This window comes from Dipteris shenzhenensis, chromosome 24 (assembly GCF_047967505.1).
Source record: "Dipteris shenzhenensis isolate YYH24624 ecotype China chromosome 24, Dip_SZ_1.0, whole genome shotgun sequence".
Classification (NCBI taxonomy): domain Eukaryota; kingdom Viridiplantae; phylum Streptophyta; class Polypodiopsida; order Gleicheniales; family Dipteridaceae; genus Dipteris; species Dipteris shenzhenensis.
Window position 1 is genome coordinate 16,046,910 of NC_141619.1, and position 14,829 is coordinate 16,061,738.

At 44.8% G+C, this 14,829-nt stretch overlaps 1 protein-coding gene across 1 annotated transcript; it reads right to left on the reverse strand.

Annotated features, from left to right (window-relative positions):
* Positions 1-964: 964 nt before the first annotated feature.
* Positions 965-2,920, reverse strand: LOC147886279 (pentatricopeptide repeat-containing protein At3g02330, mitochondrial-like). The gene has a single exon (XM_087395079.1). The coding sequence runs from the start codon at positions 2,918-2,920 to the stop codon at positions 965-967; it is 1,956 nt and encodes a 651-aa protein (XP_087251205.1).
* Positions 2,921-14,829: the final 11,909 nt, after the last annotated feature.

Sequence of the window (14,829 nt, forward strand, 5' to 3'; positions counted from 1 at the left end):
CTGTGTGTTTCCAGAGCTAATATTGCTGGTAAATTACAGCTCAATAGGAGCTGTTGGCCCACATGGTTAACATCTGAAAAACAGGTAGCCTTTCCTGAGTTCACTTTTTATCATGATGCCACACGTTGCCACCAGAAAAGTATATGATTGGAACCAATATAGGTTGTTTCAAAATTGGATTTAAGTACTCCTAGGTTCCACATACAGGATATTGGTACTGCAAGAGTGCCTCACGTGGGTGTGAGATTTATGATTTTGTAAAGAGTTTTGAATTGAAGTACTTCGTACAGATGTGGACAAGTATATCACAAATTCTCGCCACGTCAATAGAGGAAACTGGATCAGCCTGTTTGTGCAGCCATTAAAAATTTCTAAAAAGGAAGAACACCTGCACTTGGCTCCCTAATCGTCATGGAACCTGATTCTTCCCCAGATCATATAAGGCAACCATCTCCCAAAGTAGTAACTCTCTGGACTCACTTTTCGACATAATTCTCCCATGCTCAATGCAGGATCATCTTTGGGATCGTTGTTGGTCTAGGAGTGGTGGTCCCATCAATATATTCCCATCTTTCTTGCAAGATGAGAATAGGATTGACTTGCCATTTTGCAATAGCCAACCACAACTCTCGTAAGGACAGCAGACTTCATTGCGGGACAGATCACAAGGGGACGGACACTGTAGTCAGATAAAATCCACTGTTGTCTCCATGATAACATCTTCATTGTGAATGCGACCACATCTCTACAAATAAGATTTCATGGTCCTATCTTCACTGCTTACGATCTCCTCTGGTGCATTGATTAGGGCACAAGTGACATCTAGACTTTCACTTTGCCCACAAGGTGCATTTTCAGTTTAATCATCACTCCCTCAATTTGGAAAAGATATTTTTCAGCTCTGTGTAAAATGTTTTTTCTTTCGGAGTTTTTGCACTGCAAAGTATGCACCATTCCACCAAGATCAATCCCACCCTCTCTGTCCTTGCTTCATCCATTCCATTACCTCAATTCGATCGTACTCCTCCTCCATGTGAGCATCAGCATATATGTTTGCCATCAAAACATATGCTGAAGAAAGTTTTTCATCTAATCTCACCACATTTTCAAAGGCATGCCTTCCAACCTCTACATTTGTCCAGTTTCGACAAGCCGCTAACACAGTCAGCCATATAACAAGATTAGGTTGGAAAGGCATCTTCTCCACTATCACAACTGCCTCTTCTACTTGGCCTGCACGACCAAGAAGATCAACCATGCAGATGTAGTGCTCAATCGTTGGGATAATGCCATACTGGCTGCTCATAGCCTTAAAGTACTCCTGGCCCTTGGCTACTAGACCCACATGACTGCATACAGTAAGAAGACTAAGAAATGTGACAGAGTCTGGTTGTATGCCTTCTTGCCTCATTCTCTCAAAATAATGAAATGTAAGTTCTTTTTCCCCCTGATGGGCATATCCTGCAAGCAATGCATTCCATCGTACAAGATCCCTTGTGGGAAGGGCATCAAACAACAGTTGCGCATCAAGCATGCTCCCACATTTAGCATACATATGAATGAGACAGTTTGCAACAATTGCAGTAGTCTGGAAACCAACACTGCTAATTTGGGAATGCAATTCCTTTCCAGTTTTGAAAGCTGCTGTGTTGCTACATGCTTTCAGGATGGCAATGAAGGTAAACATGTTTGGTGGTAGACCTTGCTCTTGCATTTGTGCATAAAGCCTAAAAGTCTCCACACTCTCTTCTTGCTCAGCATATCCCAGGATCATCGAACTCCACGTAACCACATTACGATGAGGCAATTCATCAAAGATGCACCGAGCATCCTCCATGCTCCCACATTTAGCATACATATGCAACAAAATGTTCCCCACAAATACATCGAACTCAAACCCACTCTTTACTATTTGAAAGTGGATAGCTCTACCTTTAGCCACCTGGCCTATTTTATTAAGTTTCCCTTCAATTTGCGTGCTCTGTTCCACCACTGTTCCCAGGCTACTGCAAGCCTTCAATACACCAACAAAGGTTCGATCATTTGGTTGGATCCCTTCCTTGTGCATCCATGCATACAATTGCAAAGCCAGAGCACTGTTTTCTTGCTCAGCATACCCCAGGATCATGCTTGTCCATGTAACCACATCACGACAAGGCAGTTCATCAAAGACACGCCGTGCATCCTCCATACACCCACATTTCGCATACATATCCACCAAGATGTTTCCCAGGAATAAATCCATATCCAAACCACTCTCTACCACTTGAGAATGGATGCCTCTACCTTTCGCCAGGCACCCTAGACAACTGCAAGCCTTCAATGCACCAAGGAATGTCCGATCATTCGGTTGGACACCTTCCTTGTGCATTCGTGCATACAATTCCAAAGCCCTTGGACTACCTTCTTGCTCAGCACAACTGAGGATCATGGTATTCCATGTTACCACGTCGCGATGAAGCAATTTGCCAAAAACATGCCAAGCATCCTCTAAGCTCCCACATTTGGCATACAAAGTCACCAAGGTAGTTCCTACATATGCATCTGACTCAAAGCCACTCTTTACTACTTGGGAATGTATTGCTCTACCTTTCCCCAAGCACGTTATTCTCACAAATTTTCCTTCCACTTGCTTGCCCTCTTCCAACTCTGCCAAGCTACAGCAAGCCTTCAATGCACCAAGGAAGGTTCGATCAGTTGGTTCCACACCTTCTTCGTGCATACGTGCATACAACTCCAAAGCCTGACGACCATCGTCCTGTTTGGCATACCCAAGGATTATGATATTCCATGACACCGCATTGCGCTTTGGCATACTGTCAAACACCTGACGAGCATTGAGCATGCTGCCACGCTTCACATACATATTCATCAAATTGTTGGTTTTGAACACGAGAAGCTCGTTTATAAACTTCTCCATAAAGGTATGCAGTTCCGTAATCTCCTTCATCTGAGGAGGAGATCATCAACTACACGAAAGGGGGGTGACTGCAGCCTCGAAAGCACAACTTGACTTGAATCCCATAAGGCAGCAGAGAGAACGAGGTCAGATAAACTAAAAACGAGGACAAAGAAGACCAATAAGCGAGTACAATTACCCGTGAGCACTGCCTTCAATTGGTTCTGTCCAAGGAAAACAATTGTTAAGATTAATGAATGATTAATTTCCAACACTTGTGATGAACTCGATAAATATTCGAATAACTTGTGAAGGGAAACTATAGATGTAAATTGGAAGGAAAGGAAAATAGAAAAAGCAAGTGAAGGTGAAGGAATATCAAGAAAGGTAGATGAGTGAAAGAGAGGAGAGAAAAGAGGTGAAAAGGTATGTGTGTGTGTGTGTGTGTGTGGTGGAAGGGCCATTAAATAAAAGTGGGGACGTGCCTATTTTGGCAAGAGTAATATAAATGTGGTGTCATACAAGAGACAAAGAGAGCCTCCATCTTTAGAGAGAATTACCTAACAAAAGACAAAAGCTTTAGGATAAAAGACAAACATTTAGGACCTCCACAAGCAAACAAAAACCTTAAACCTTGAACACATTAGAAGCCCTTAAACTTCTACTAACCCACACTTAAGCCTCATACTAACCATAATTTGCAAGGTCAAATTGACCAAATGAACTAACTTTAAAACTATGGCCCTGATTAGTAACTCACTAACCAAGTCATTCCTTAGGACCCTTGCAGGGCCAAAAAGTTCGAATGATTTGCAAACTGTGTGTGTGAGAGAGAGTGTGTGTTTAATAAAAAAGAAAGTGTGTGTGAGTGAGTGTGTGTGTCAGAGAGAAAGAACCAAAATAGTAGGGGGCCAGGTGGCAACAAAGTGTGTGGGACACTTTTTAATAAAAATATAACTAGAGCGCTGCCTGGAAGGCAGTGCTAACAAATCGGCTAAAACACGTTAAACAACAAAAACAAAAAAAATCGAGCCCAGCTGTTGAAAGTCTGGCGAAAACCACAGGATTGAAATGTCTTATGTGACTAGAGTCATTTGAAGGCCAAATGTAACTTCAATGCAACGTTGGTACATCCTGATTTTGGAGGTAGAGCCCATTTTCTCTCTCTAATGGGTCCCAATGGCTTCAATCTTCCTTGAGCAATCCAAAGCATTACACACCTTGATGCACAAGCCAATGAAACTCGCCAATTGTCACACACACAGAGCTCCTTCCACGTAGTCAGGATTGAATAAATGCCTTGAGCTAATTGTGAGCTCCAACCAATTGTGCATTGTTTGCTATGTGTGCACACCATCTTAGGAATGCACAACATATTTTTAGCATGCAAACTTCGCATCTAGTGTACGGGTGAGTGCCAATACTGGAGCAATTTCTTAAGTGATAGTAACATACATACATTCTTTGGCCTCAAACCCAAAATTAAAAGCCATAAAAAAATTGTTTTAATCTCATTAATGTTTCTTTAAAGCTTATTAGGTGGCAATTCCACTATAGATCCTTATGGTTTACAGCACCGTCAAATAAATTTGTAAGTCATGCTAATATAAGCTCGTCTCTAATATGCTCTGGCTCCCCAACTTGTTGTACCAGATGTGGTCATAGCATGTACTTTTAGCTTGTTGGAATTGAAAGCTAAGAGTATGTTTTTGCATCATCTTCCAATAAAAAGCTTGATATTTTTATGTTCATGTCTATGCTAAAATCTCTAAATATTAAAATGTGGACATCATTTGAAATCTTCACTGAGGTGTGATCAGTATATTGACTAAAACTTCTATGATGTGATTATGTTATAGTTTGGTTTTCCTTTGTGACTCTTGTGATCATGATTTCAATTCTTTCTTATTGTAGAGTATGAAAGCATTTATGCAAATTGTGTCTCTTATGCAAGTAAAGGACCTGATTGTATGAAAGTCTATAACAACTTTGACTTAGATTCTTGTAAGCAAATAACATCTAAGTTCATCAAGGTAGCAGTACCTTTGATTTCTAGCTTGTGTTGTTTGATCTTTTGACATGCTTATCTAGATTGTCTCGCATGTGATATTCGTATACTCTTGATTGAGTTTTTGTATTGCTCTTTACTTTTCAAAATAAATGCTCTATATTCTTTTCTATTTACACCATGTTCCACGGTTTTCGGTTACACTCCGCTTCCTGGGGCTCCCCAAGGAGTGTCGAGCCATCCTCCCTTCCATTGGTCGGGCATTTGGCACAGTGCTTGAGTCCCCACCACAGACGACCGCCTCCGTTCTAGCAGATGATGGAGTCCCCAGGATCAGAGTGGTGGTGGAGAGCCCGGAGTCCCTCCCAGAGTTGATCCTTCTCGAGACCTTGGAAGGGGGAACACTTCACCAGAGGGTGGAGATCTTTGGGTTACCACGCCAATGTCTTCGATGCAGACAGATGGGTCACCTCGCCAGAGATTGCCCTCGTGGCCTCCCTCGTGCACCTCCCCCCCCTCCTCCATAGAGTAGTAGGCAAAGTCAGCAAGCCTGTGTTCAGCGCCCTCTCAGGTAGGAGCAGTAGGAGTCTTAGACCCCATGGGTTACCCATTAGAAGGGAACTGGACACAAGTTAAAAAGAAAAAGCAACCAAGAAAGCATGCCCGCAAACGCCTTAGACAGAGGGCCAACTGCAAGGAGAGGGACAGGGTTGACTGAGAGGCCTCGAAAGAGGAACATCAAGAGCCACCTCCCTTAGCAGCAGGGGTCACTGCCCATCCCAGCCGATCCTCCATCTTTGGAAGTTCAGCCTCCACACCCACCCTTCCAGCAGTAGAGAGCCCCAGGAGCTCCAAATGCGACGATGGCGGAAGCTGCAGACACTAGCCCAACGAGGGTCGTGGAGGAGACAATCTAGAGCCCCGACGAGCCTGATCAGTAGGGGGCCTGAGGTCACCCTTTTCCCTCCTCCTGCCCCTCCCCCACCCCTTCGACCCCTCCCCCTCCTCCTCTTCACTTCCCCCTCCCCCTCCCCCTTGCAGCCCCCCCTTCTATGGTCATTCTCACCACCCATCCCCTACCCTCTGTCCCCCACATCCCTACCTCTCCCTCTCCTGCCGCTCTCCTCTCTGCTTCAGTAGCAGCTTCTTTCGCTTTGACAAGGTCACGCTCGTGGTCCTTCAGCCCCGAAAGGGGGGTTTGATCAGTGCAGTGGGATCTCAGACACACCTTGTTTGGAGGTTTCTAGTTGCCTCCACAAGGTTGGAGAAGTGGTCTTTGGAGGTGCTTGATGCTATTTTGGGTAATTAGTTAATGGTCATGATGGATGAGTGGATGGGACCACATGGACTAGATCTTTGGTATGCCCATGGTGCAGAGGTGAACTTTCAGTTACGCGCGAGGAGCCGGTGTGTGGTTTGGCGACAGGAGTTATGAGATTGCCGATGGGGGCAAAGGTGGAGCAGGCACACTTCTGGCCTCTTCAGATGAGTGTAGAGTTATTCTGTGTGGAAGCCTCCTTCATGATGAAGTGGGCACGGAAGATTGGTATTGAGCCGATATCCACCCTAGTACGATGCTGCACAAACATTGACCACTTGCCCTCCAAACCCCTGGCAAAATCACACAAGCCAGTCTTTCTAGGACAGGCACCCACTCACAGGAGAGCCTTGTTCTCGACTCCCTCGTCCTCATGAGCTGGACCATAGTGAGTTGGAATGTACACGGACTCCATGACCGTGTTTGTAGCTAGCCGCAGTACCTAATGCTCCGACAGGAGTTGCAGAGTGTTGAGATATCAAGCGCCACTCGTGATATGCCAGGGTGACCGTTGTGCATTTATGTCACCGACTTGTTAGCTGCAGATGCGGTTGGTACACTGCCCATGAATAATAGCTGGATGACAGCTATCTTTATGTACTCTAGTTAGTGGATCAGTTAGTATGCCACCTAGGTTAGTTGAGTTTGGTTTGAGACCCACATATAGGGTTCATCTATTCCTTTTTGTAAGAGAGAGTTTTTTGGCTTTCACAACTAAGAAGAGGAAAACTGTTTTCAGCCTCCATCTTTGTGTGTATTCCCCCATTATGTATGTGAGAAAGCTACAAGTGAGACTCCTTACCTCTCTCCCACTCTCTTCACATGGTATCAGAGCTCGGTTCGTGGTAAGGAGCTCAAGGAAGCAAACCAAGTTCGGAGTGTCTTGGTAAGAGGATCAGTGTTGCTTTCCTTTTTCGAGTTTGGGAGCAAATCTCTGCAGGTAGCACAGCTAGAAAGTACAAGAGTGCACTGTCTCAGATTGAGATGCCCTTCGTGGTGCGGCGAGAGGGTAGTATATGCTATGACATTATTTTTTTGATTTGAGGCCGTTTCGGGGCTCGTTTTAGTGGCAGAAGTTTTTCCACAGGCACTCAAAAAAGTGGCCTGTTTTGGCTATGCGACCATTGTTCTGCAGGTCGGTGAAAAGTTGTCGCTCAAATTGCATCGTGTGCCTATGCGCAGAGATATTGGAAGTGACAGTATCATTCTTATTGCCTGTTGATGCAAAATCGTCACTAGGAAGTGACTGTGTGGTCAAATACCACTTTCGTCAGTTTTGCAGATTTGCCTTGTGAGGTAGAAGTTGTGTTTTTTGCAGTGACAGAATATTTTACAGTGTTCTGTGATGGCGTCTAACTCTCTTTCACAGATTGTCACTGAAAAGCTTGACAAGAACAACTTCCAAGCATGGAAGTTTAGAATGACGAATTTTCTTATGGGAAAAGGCTATTGGGAGTTCATTACAAGAAATGAAGAAGAACCAGTTCTTCCTAATGTTCCCAATGAACAGGAAATGCAGGCATTTAAAGGCTGGCATGAGAGAGCCAGAAAAGTTATGTACTGGCTGTCTATCAGTATTTCAGATTCTATGATTGTGCATATTCAAGATGCAAGCACGCCAAAGGAGGCATGGGATACTTTGGCAAAAATGTACAGCAAAATATGCAAGCCAGGAAAATGCAGCTCAAGCAGGAGTTGCACAATGTGCACAGAGAAAATATGAGCATCAATGGCTACCACATAAAGGTGAAGAAGATTGCAGATGCACTTGCTTCCATTGGGTCGCCAGTGGAAGATGATGATTTAGTTTCTGTGACCTTGAATGGTCTAGGAAAGGATTATGCACAGTTCCGGACATCCATTGCCATCCGTGAAAAAGTTCCTGATTTTGAGGAGTTGATTGCTCTTCTAATTTCTGAACAGCAGAGAAATGGTGGTGCATCTTCTTCAGGATGAACTTCAAAAGAAACTATCTTCTACTCAAATGCTCGAAGAGGTAGAGGCAGAGGTAGAGCAGGCCGATCTGAAGGCCATGGCAGAAATCAAAATATGCAGCAAATTCAAGAAAACCAGTCCTATGGAGGAGGACGTAGTAACCTTAGAGGCAGGGGGAGCCAAAGAGGTTGTGGTGGATGGCAGAGAGGCCAAAATGCAAACAGCAATGTTGAATGCTACTATTGTGGTAAAATGGGTCATATGGCTAAAGACTGCTACAAAAAGCAGAATGACATTATGAATGGAAAATTGCAGCAAGGCAATTATGCATCCTCTAGTAGACAGGGTGATGACAGAAATGAGCATTTGTTTATGGTGCAGCACATGACCAATTCTGTGATAAGTGCAGAAGAAAGCAATGATGTGTGGTATGTTGACTCAGGTGCATCAAACCACATGACAGGTCATGCAAAATGGATGCAGGATGCAGGGAAAATGGAAAAACCAGGATTTGTGGAGACTAGTGATGATACTGCACATCCTATTTTGCAAATTGGTAAAATTCCTTTGTCTATGCAGGATGGGAAAAAGAAATACATGTCTGATGTATTTCATGTTCCGAACATCACCAAGAACCTGGTTTTTGTTGGTTAAATGGTTGAGCAGGGCTTGCAGGTCAGATTTAGTCCTCATGGTTGCTTTGTTGAGGATATGAAAAATAAAGGTCGCTTGATAGCAAAAGGAAAGAAGAAGGGCAGGATGTTTACGTTGGATGCGGACATGCCTAAATTGAGTGCAGCAATGTTTGCACATGGGACCGGTGTAGTTGCAGATATTGATATCTGGCATAAACGCATTGGTCATGTTAATGTATAGCGACTTAAATTAATGTAGGCCCAAAATATTATTGTAGGATTGCCTAAGTTCAAGGTTGTAGAAATGCATAAGATATGTGAAGCCTGTCCATTTGGAAAACAGGCAAGGAAACCATTTCCTAGACATGTTCAAGAGAGTAAGAGGCCATTGGAATTAATCCACTCTGATGTGTGGACTACTAAAGCTGCATCTATTGGAGGCTATCATTATTTTGTCACTTTTATTGATGACTACAGTAGAAAAGTTTGGGTGTATTTTATGAAAAAGAAAAGTGAAGTGCTTGGGCATTTCAAAGCCTTTAAAGCTATGGTTGAAAAAGAAACAAGCTTGCAAATAAAATGCCTAAGGTCAGATGGAGGGGAGAGTACCTCTCAAATGAGTTTGCAAGGTTCTTGCAAGAGCATGGCATAAAGCAGCAATATTCATGCAGTCATACCCCATAGCAAAATGGACTTGCAGAAAGGAAAAACAGGCATATTGGAGAGGTATCTCGTGCCATGCTCAACGAAAAAGACCTGCCAGATTTTTTTTGGGCTGAAGCAGTTGCTACAGCAGTCTACATAATGAACAGGACTCCCACTACAGGAATACATGGCATGACACCAGAGGAGAGGTATACTGGTAGGAAACCAGATATTTCTCATTTGAAAGTTTTTGGTTGCATTGCCTATGTTCATGTGCCAGATGAGTTGCGATCCAAGTTGGATCCAAAAGCTGAGAAGTGCATCTTTATTGGTTTTTCTCTATAGCAGAAAGGGTATAGATGCTATAACCCTTCTACTCGTAAGTTTACAGTAAGCAAAGATGTTGTTTTTGATGAGATGAGCAGCTGGTATAAACCAATAAATGTGGTTGATGATGTAGATGCACAAAACGGTAATGCTGCACAGAATTCACAACAGCAATCACAAAATATTAGTGGACGTGTAATGTCCTCTAGCAATGGTTTACATACTTCGCCATGGACAAGCAAATTAAGATCAGGAGACTCTCCTCAAAGCAATGCAGATCGTGGTATGCAGGTATCACGAAAAGGAAAAGAGAAAGTAGATCAGCCCATGGTTGATGTGAATGCAGGTCACTCTTATGTGGATGGTGAATCCAGTGGCTTAAAACATAGCATTGATGATGAGTTGGGTATTCCTTCTGTTGTTACACCTGGAGTAAGGAAGACCAGGGATGTTTTGAGAGCACTTGGTAGTGAGCCTATTTTGTGCAGGTCTACCAGAGTCAAGTATCTTGTGGATAAGATGAAATATGATGGATTTACAGCCATTCAATATGCCTATATGGTTAAAGTGATACAAGAACCAGAACCCACTTGTTTTGAGCAAGCCATGGGAAAAGAAAAATGGGAGAAAGCCATGAATGAAGAAATGGATGCCTTGGAAGCAAATGCTACATGGGAATTGGTGCCTTTGTGTAAAGACAAGAATGCAATTGGCTGCAAGTGGGTCTATAAGGTGAAGCACAATGCAGATGGTTCTATGAGCAGATACAAGGCAAGATTAGTTGTCAAGGGCTATGCATAGACATATGGCATTGATTACGAAGAAACGTTCAGTCCGATTGCAAGGATGGCAACTGTAAGAGTAGTCATTGCTATGGTTGCATCGAAGGGATGGTCTTTACATCAGATGGATGTAAAGAATGCCTTCTTGCATGGTGATTTCAAGAAGAGGTCTATATGGAGCAGCCACTAGGTTATGTGCATGCTGTTCATCCTGAGTTTGTTTGCAGGTTGAAGAAAGCCTTGTATGGCTTGAAGCAAGCACCCAGAGCATGGTCTGACAAGATAAGACAATCTCTTGTCACTATTGGCTTTCAGATTTCCACTGCAGATTTCTCACTTTATGTGAGAAAAACAGAGAAAGGTATTATGCTGCTTGTCATTTATGTTGATGATTTAATCATCACAGGTGATAGTGATGAAGATATCCTTCATGTGAAAATGCTATTGAAGGAGAAGTTTGAGATGAAGGATTTGGGAGAGTTGCATTACTTCTTGGGCATTGAGGTGATTAGATCCGCAAGTGGGATATCGCTCTTGCAGAGGCAGTATGGATTAGACATGCTCTCCAAATATGGGATGACAGGCTGTAAGCCTATTTTAGTTCCTTTGGAGCAGAATGTGAAGCTGAGTGTAGATGTATGTGAGCTTCTGGAAGATCCTACCATGTACAGATGAATAGTAGGAAGTTTGATTTATATGACTATTACCAGGCCATATTTGAGCTATGCTGTTGGGTTGGTAAGTCAGTTTATGCAGGCTCTAAGGAAACTCTATTTATATGCAGCTAGAGGCATACTGAGGTATGTGAAGTCCACATTTCAGTATGGACTATTTTATGAGACTAGGGTTCAGATACAGTTGCATGGATACACTGATGCTGATTGGGCTGGTAGTATTTCTGATAGACGATCTACCAGTGGATATGTGTTCTCTTCTGGGAGTGCTGCAGTCACTTGGAGTAGCAAGAAACAGCCTACAGTTGCCTTGTCAAGCACAGAGGTTGAATATAGGGGTGCAGCAATGGTTGCATGTGAGGCAGCTTGGTTGCATAAGCTGCTTTATGATATGCATCAGTCTATAGATGGGCCAGTTGTCATTTATTGTAACAACATGAGCAGTATACACTTGGCAAATAACCCAGTCTATCATGCTAGAACAAAGCACATTGAGGTACATTACCACTATGTGCGGGAGAAGGTTCTAGTAGGTTTGATTGATCTAGATTATGTCAGCACAGAGGATCAGGTAGCTGACATATTCATGGAGGCATTGGGTGCAGAGAAGCTGCATAAGTTTAGAGACCTACTTGGTGTGTAGGAACTGGGATTGAGCTCGAGGGGGAGTGTTGAGATATCGAGCTCCACTCGTGATATGCTAGGGTGACCGTTGTGCATTTATGTCACCAACTTGTTAGCTGCAGATGCGGTTGGTACACCGCCCATGAATAATAGCTAGATGACAGCTATCTTTATGTACTGTAGTTAGTGGCTCAGTTAGTATGCCACCTAGGTTAGTTGAGTTTGGTTTGAGACCCACATATAGGGTTCATCTATTCCTTTTTGTAAGAGAGAGTTTTTTGGCTTTCACAAATAAGAAGAGAAAAACTGTTTTCAGCCTCCACCTTTGCGTGTATTCCCCCATTGTGTATGTGAGAAAGTTACAAGTGAGACTCCTTACCTCTCTCCCACTCTCTTCACATAGAGGGTAGTGATAGGGCGGGCAGTGGCCATCCTTATGATTCAAGAGCACATGTTTTCAGCATCAAACATTAGACAATGCCATCACCTTCTTTCAGGGAGAGGTCTAGAGGAGTGGTCTCCCGCAATAGGATGGAGCAGAGGGGTCTACATCTCAGTCTCATAGACTTTGGCTTTAGAGGTTTATGATCAGAGCGAGCTCTTTCCAGGATGAGCAGTTTGGATGGGAGTTCAAACAAGAGAGTCCAGGATTGGAATCCTGAACGTGTATGCCCCAGCATGTAGATAGCACCGGTCGGCCTTTTGGAGGAGGCTGTAAGAGTGTTTTCTGCATGTCAACTCCTAGATTGTTGGAGGAGAGTTCAACAACTTCATTTTCGTGATCAAAGACCCGTGGAGAGAGCCAGAGTTCAATAGGACTCCTGGCAGCTTTCTCTTCTCCTTTGGACAGAGGAGACACGATGGACAGAGGAGAGTGGTTGGACAGAGGAGACCGTTTCTATGTTGGGGACTGGGCATTACACAAAGGAACCGCTACTGGGATTCTAGCAGGTACCACGATGTCCAACCACTCTCCAGTGGTACTTCACTTGGATCAGCACCGCCGAGGTCTCCCCTAGAAGGGGGTCCACATTCTAGAGGAACTCGTGCAGAACAAGGAGATTCAGCAGGTTATGGCAAAGATTTGGGAGCACTCAGAGATCGCACTGAGTGAGGGCTGGGCTGCGTGGGTTGCCGATGCGATTCATAGGAGTAGTGTGGAGCTGCAGGCTCAAGCCCTTAGGCAGAGGAGGACCCTTTAGGAGCACGAGTGTGGGCTTTGAGGAGAGACCTCACCTCCATCGAGAGGCTCAGGGAGTAGGACATTGGCTGAGTGACAGATTGGAGAGCGCTCATCTCGAGCTTCAAGCCACGGAGTTGTGATGGGCTAAGTTCTCCTACCATTCCTCTCGGGCCCGATGGGTATAGCAGGGGGACAGTTCTTTCAGATCACTAGGCCCCGATCGACTAGCACACAGCTATCTCTGGGACTCATAGGGCATCATGCACACTGAAACCCACAGGAGATTCTTGACATGACCATCGAATTTTATAGCCAGCTCTTTCAGACAGAGAGGATGACCTCAGCTGGTCTTATGGCCCAAGAGCTAATTTGGGATCATATTCTGACAGTAGTCTTGCAGGTTTTATACAGCAAACTTGAGGAGCCTTTCATAGATGAGGAGCTTTGGGAAGCCCTTAAGGCTCACCTAGAGCTCAGAGATCAAGGAGGGACATATGCTTGGGTAGCAGACTCACATTGGCTGGGCACAGTGGGACAGTGGTCCAGCAGGGTCTTTTGGTCACTGGAACAGACTACTTATGGAGGCAGAGGCGAGGCTTGATGCCCTAGCACATCTGAGAGGGGCAGGATAGCGGATGGGTGAGATCGACTTAGCCATTCCTAAGTCCTAGTGGGAAGGACTTCACATTTGGAGAGATAGCAGATGGTTGGGGTAATTTTCCGGTACTGGTGTTCCCTTGAGGATTTTGATGCAGTGCAGCAACACGCACCCCGACTTCTTCCGTATAGGACCTGGAGGCCTACTTCAACCCCTCACTAGGAGTGACCCTAAGATGGATGGGAGTCTTGATGGGATACAATCGCAAATGATCAAAGTGGTAGGACACTTGGGGAAGGAGTGGCACATTGATCCTCCCAGTATCTTAGAGCAGGATGCCTCTAGATGGCACCTCTGGCTATGGGAGGGTAGACCCCTGAGGGAGGTCCAGTGGGACCCGAGGGAGTAGTTTTGGCCTGAGGGTGGCCTAGTTGAGACGATAGATGGGGTGCCTTTCTTTTCCTACACCACATGGACTGGCAGGAGACTTCAGATGGACTCGTTGAGGTGGACTCCCTCGAGGGAGACATTGGGTGACCTAGAGTGCCCTGTGAGGTTTGCTCCAAGTTTTGGACGTGGTTATGGTCCAGCTTGCGACTGAGGAAGATTTTATACTTCTTCTGGCCGGCAGCCCACAGAGCCTTACCCATTGGCTGGAGCACATGCAAGTGGAGGGGCAATGCCATTGCTGCTTAGATGGTGTCCTGGAGACTATCCTGCACTGCCTATGGAGCTGTCGTAGCAGAACGAGGATCTGGATGAGTGCCCTTAGGATCATGACATGTATGCAGAGTCTCCATAGAGACTAAACCTGGGGGATTGTGGCTTGGTTGATAGAGGGAGGACACATGTTTTAGATTGATGAGATCTCCCTAGCGTATCGGATACAGGGTCAGAGCATTCAGAGGATTGCACTCCATGAGGCAGTCCCCTTGGATACCCTAGCTCCTCCTTCTCCTAGGGAGGATAGTGTTTGGGAGGTGGTATCCAGCATCACGGCTTGCAACATTTGGGTGGCTCACTGCTACACTCTTGTGATGGGAGAGCACCCGGTTCCACCCTCGAATACCTTGGTTGCCATCTGGCAGGATATCATTTCCACTCTATGGTTCACCTGGGAGTGTGGGACTCCAGGCTCAAGGGTGACTATCGAGAGGCATGCTCGTTTCTGCAAGGCTTGGCATGTAGGTGTTTTCTACAT

What these genes read in the sequence shown, in the direction of transcription:
- LOC147886279 (XM_087395079.1), bottom strand. Translation starts at nt 2,920, where the DNA reads ATGGAGAAGTTTATAAACGAGCTTCTCGTGTTCAAAACCAACAATTTG.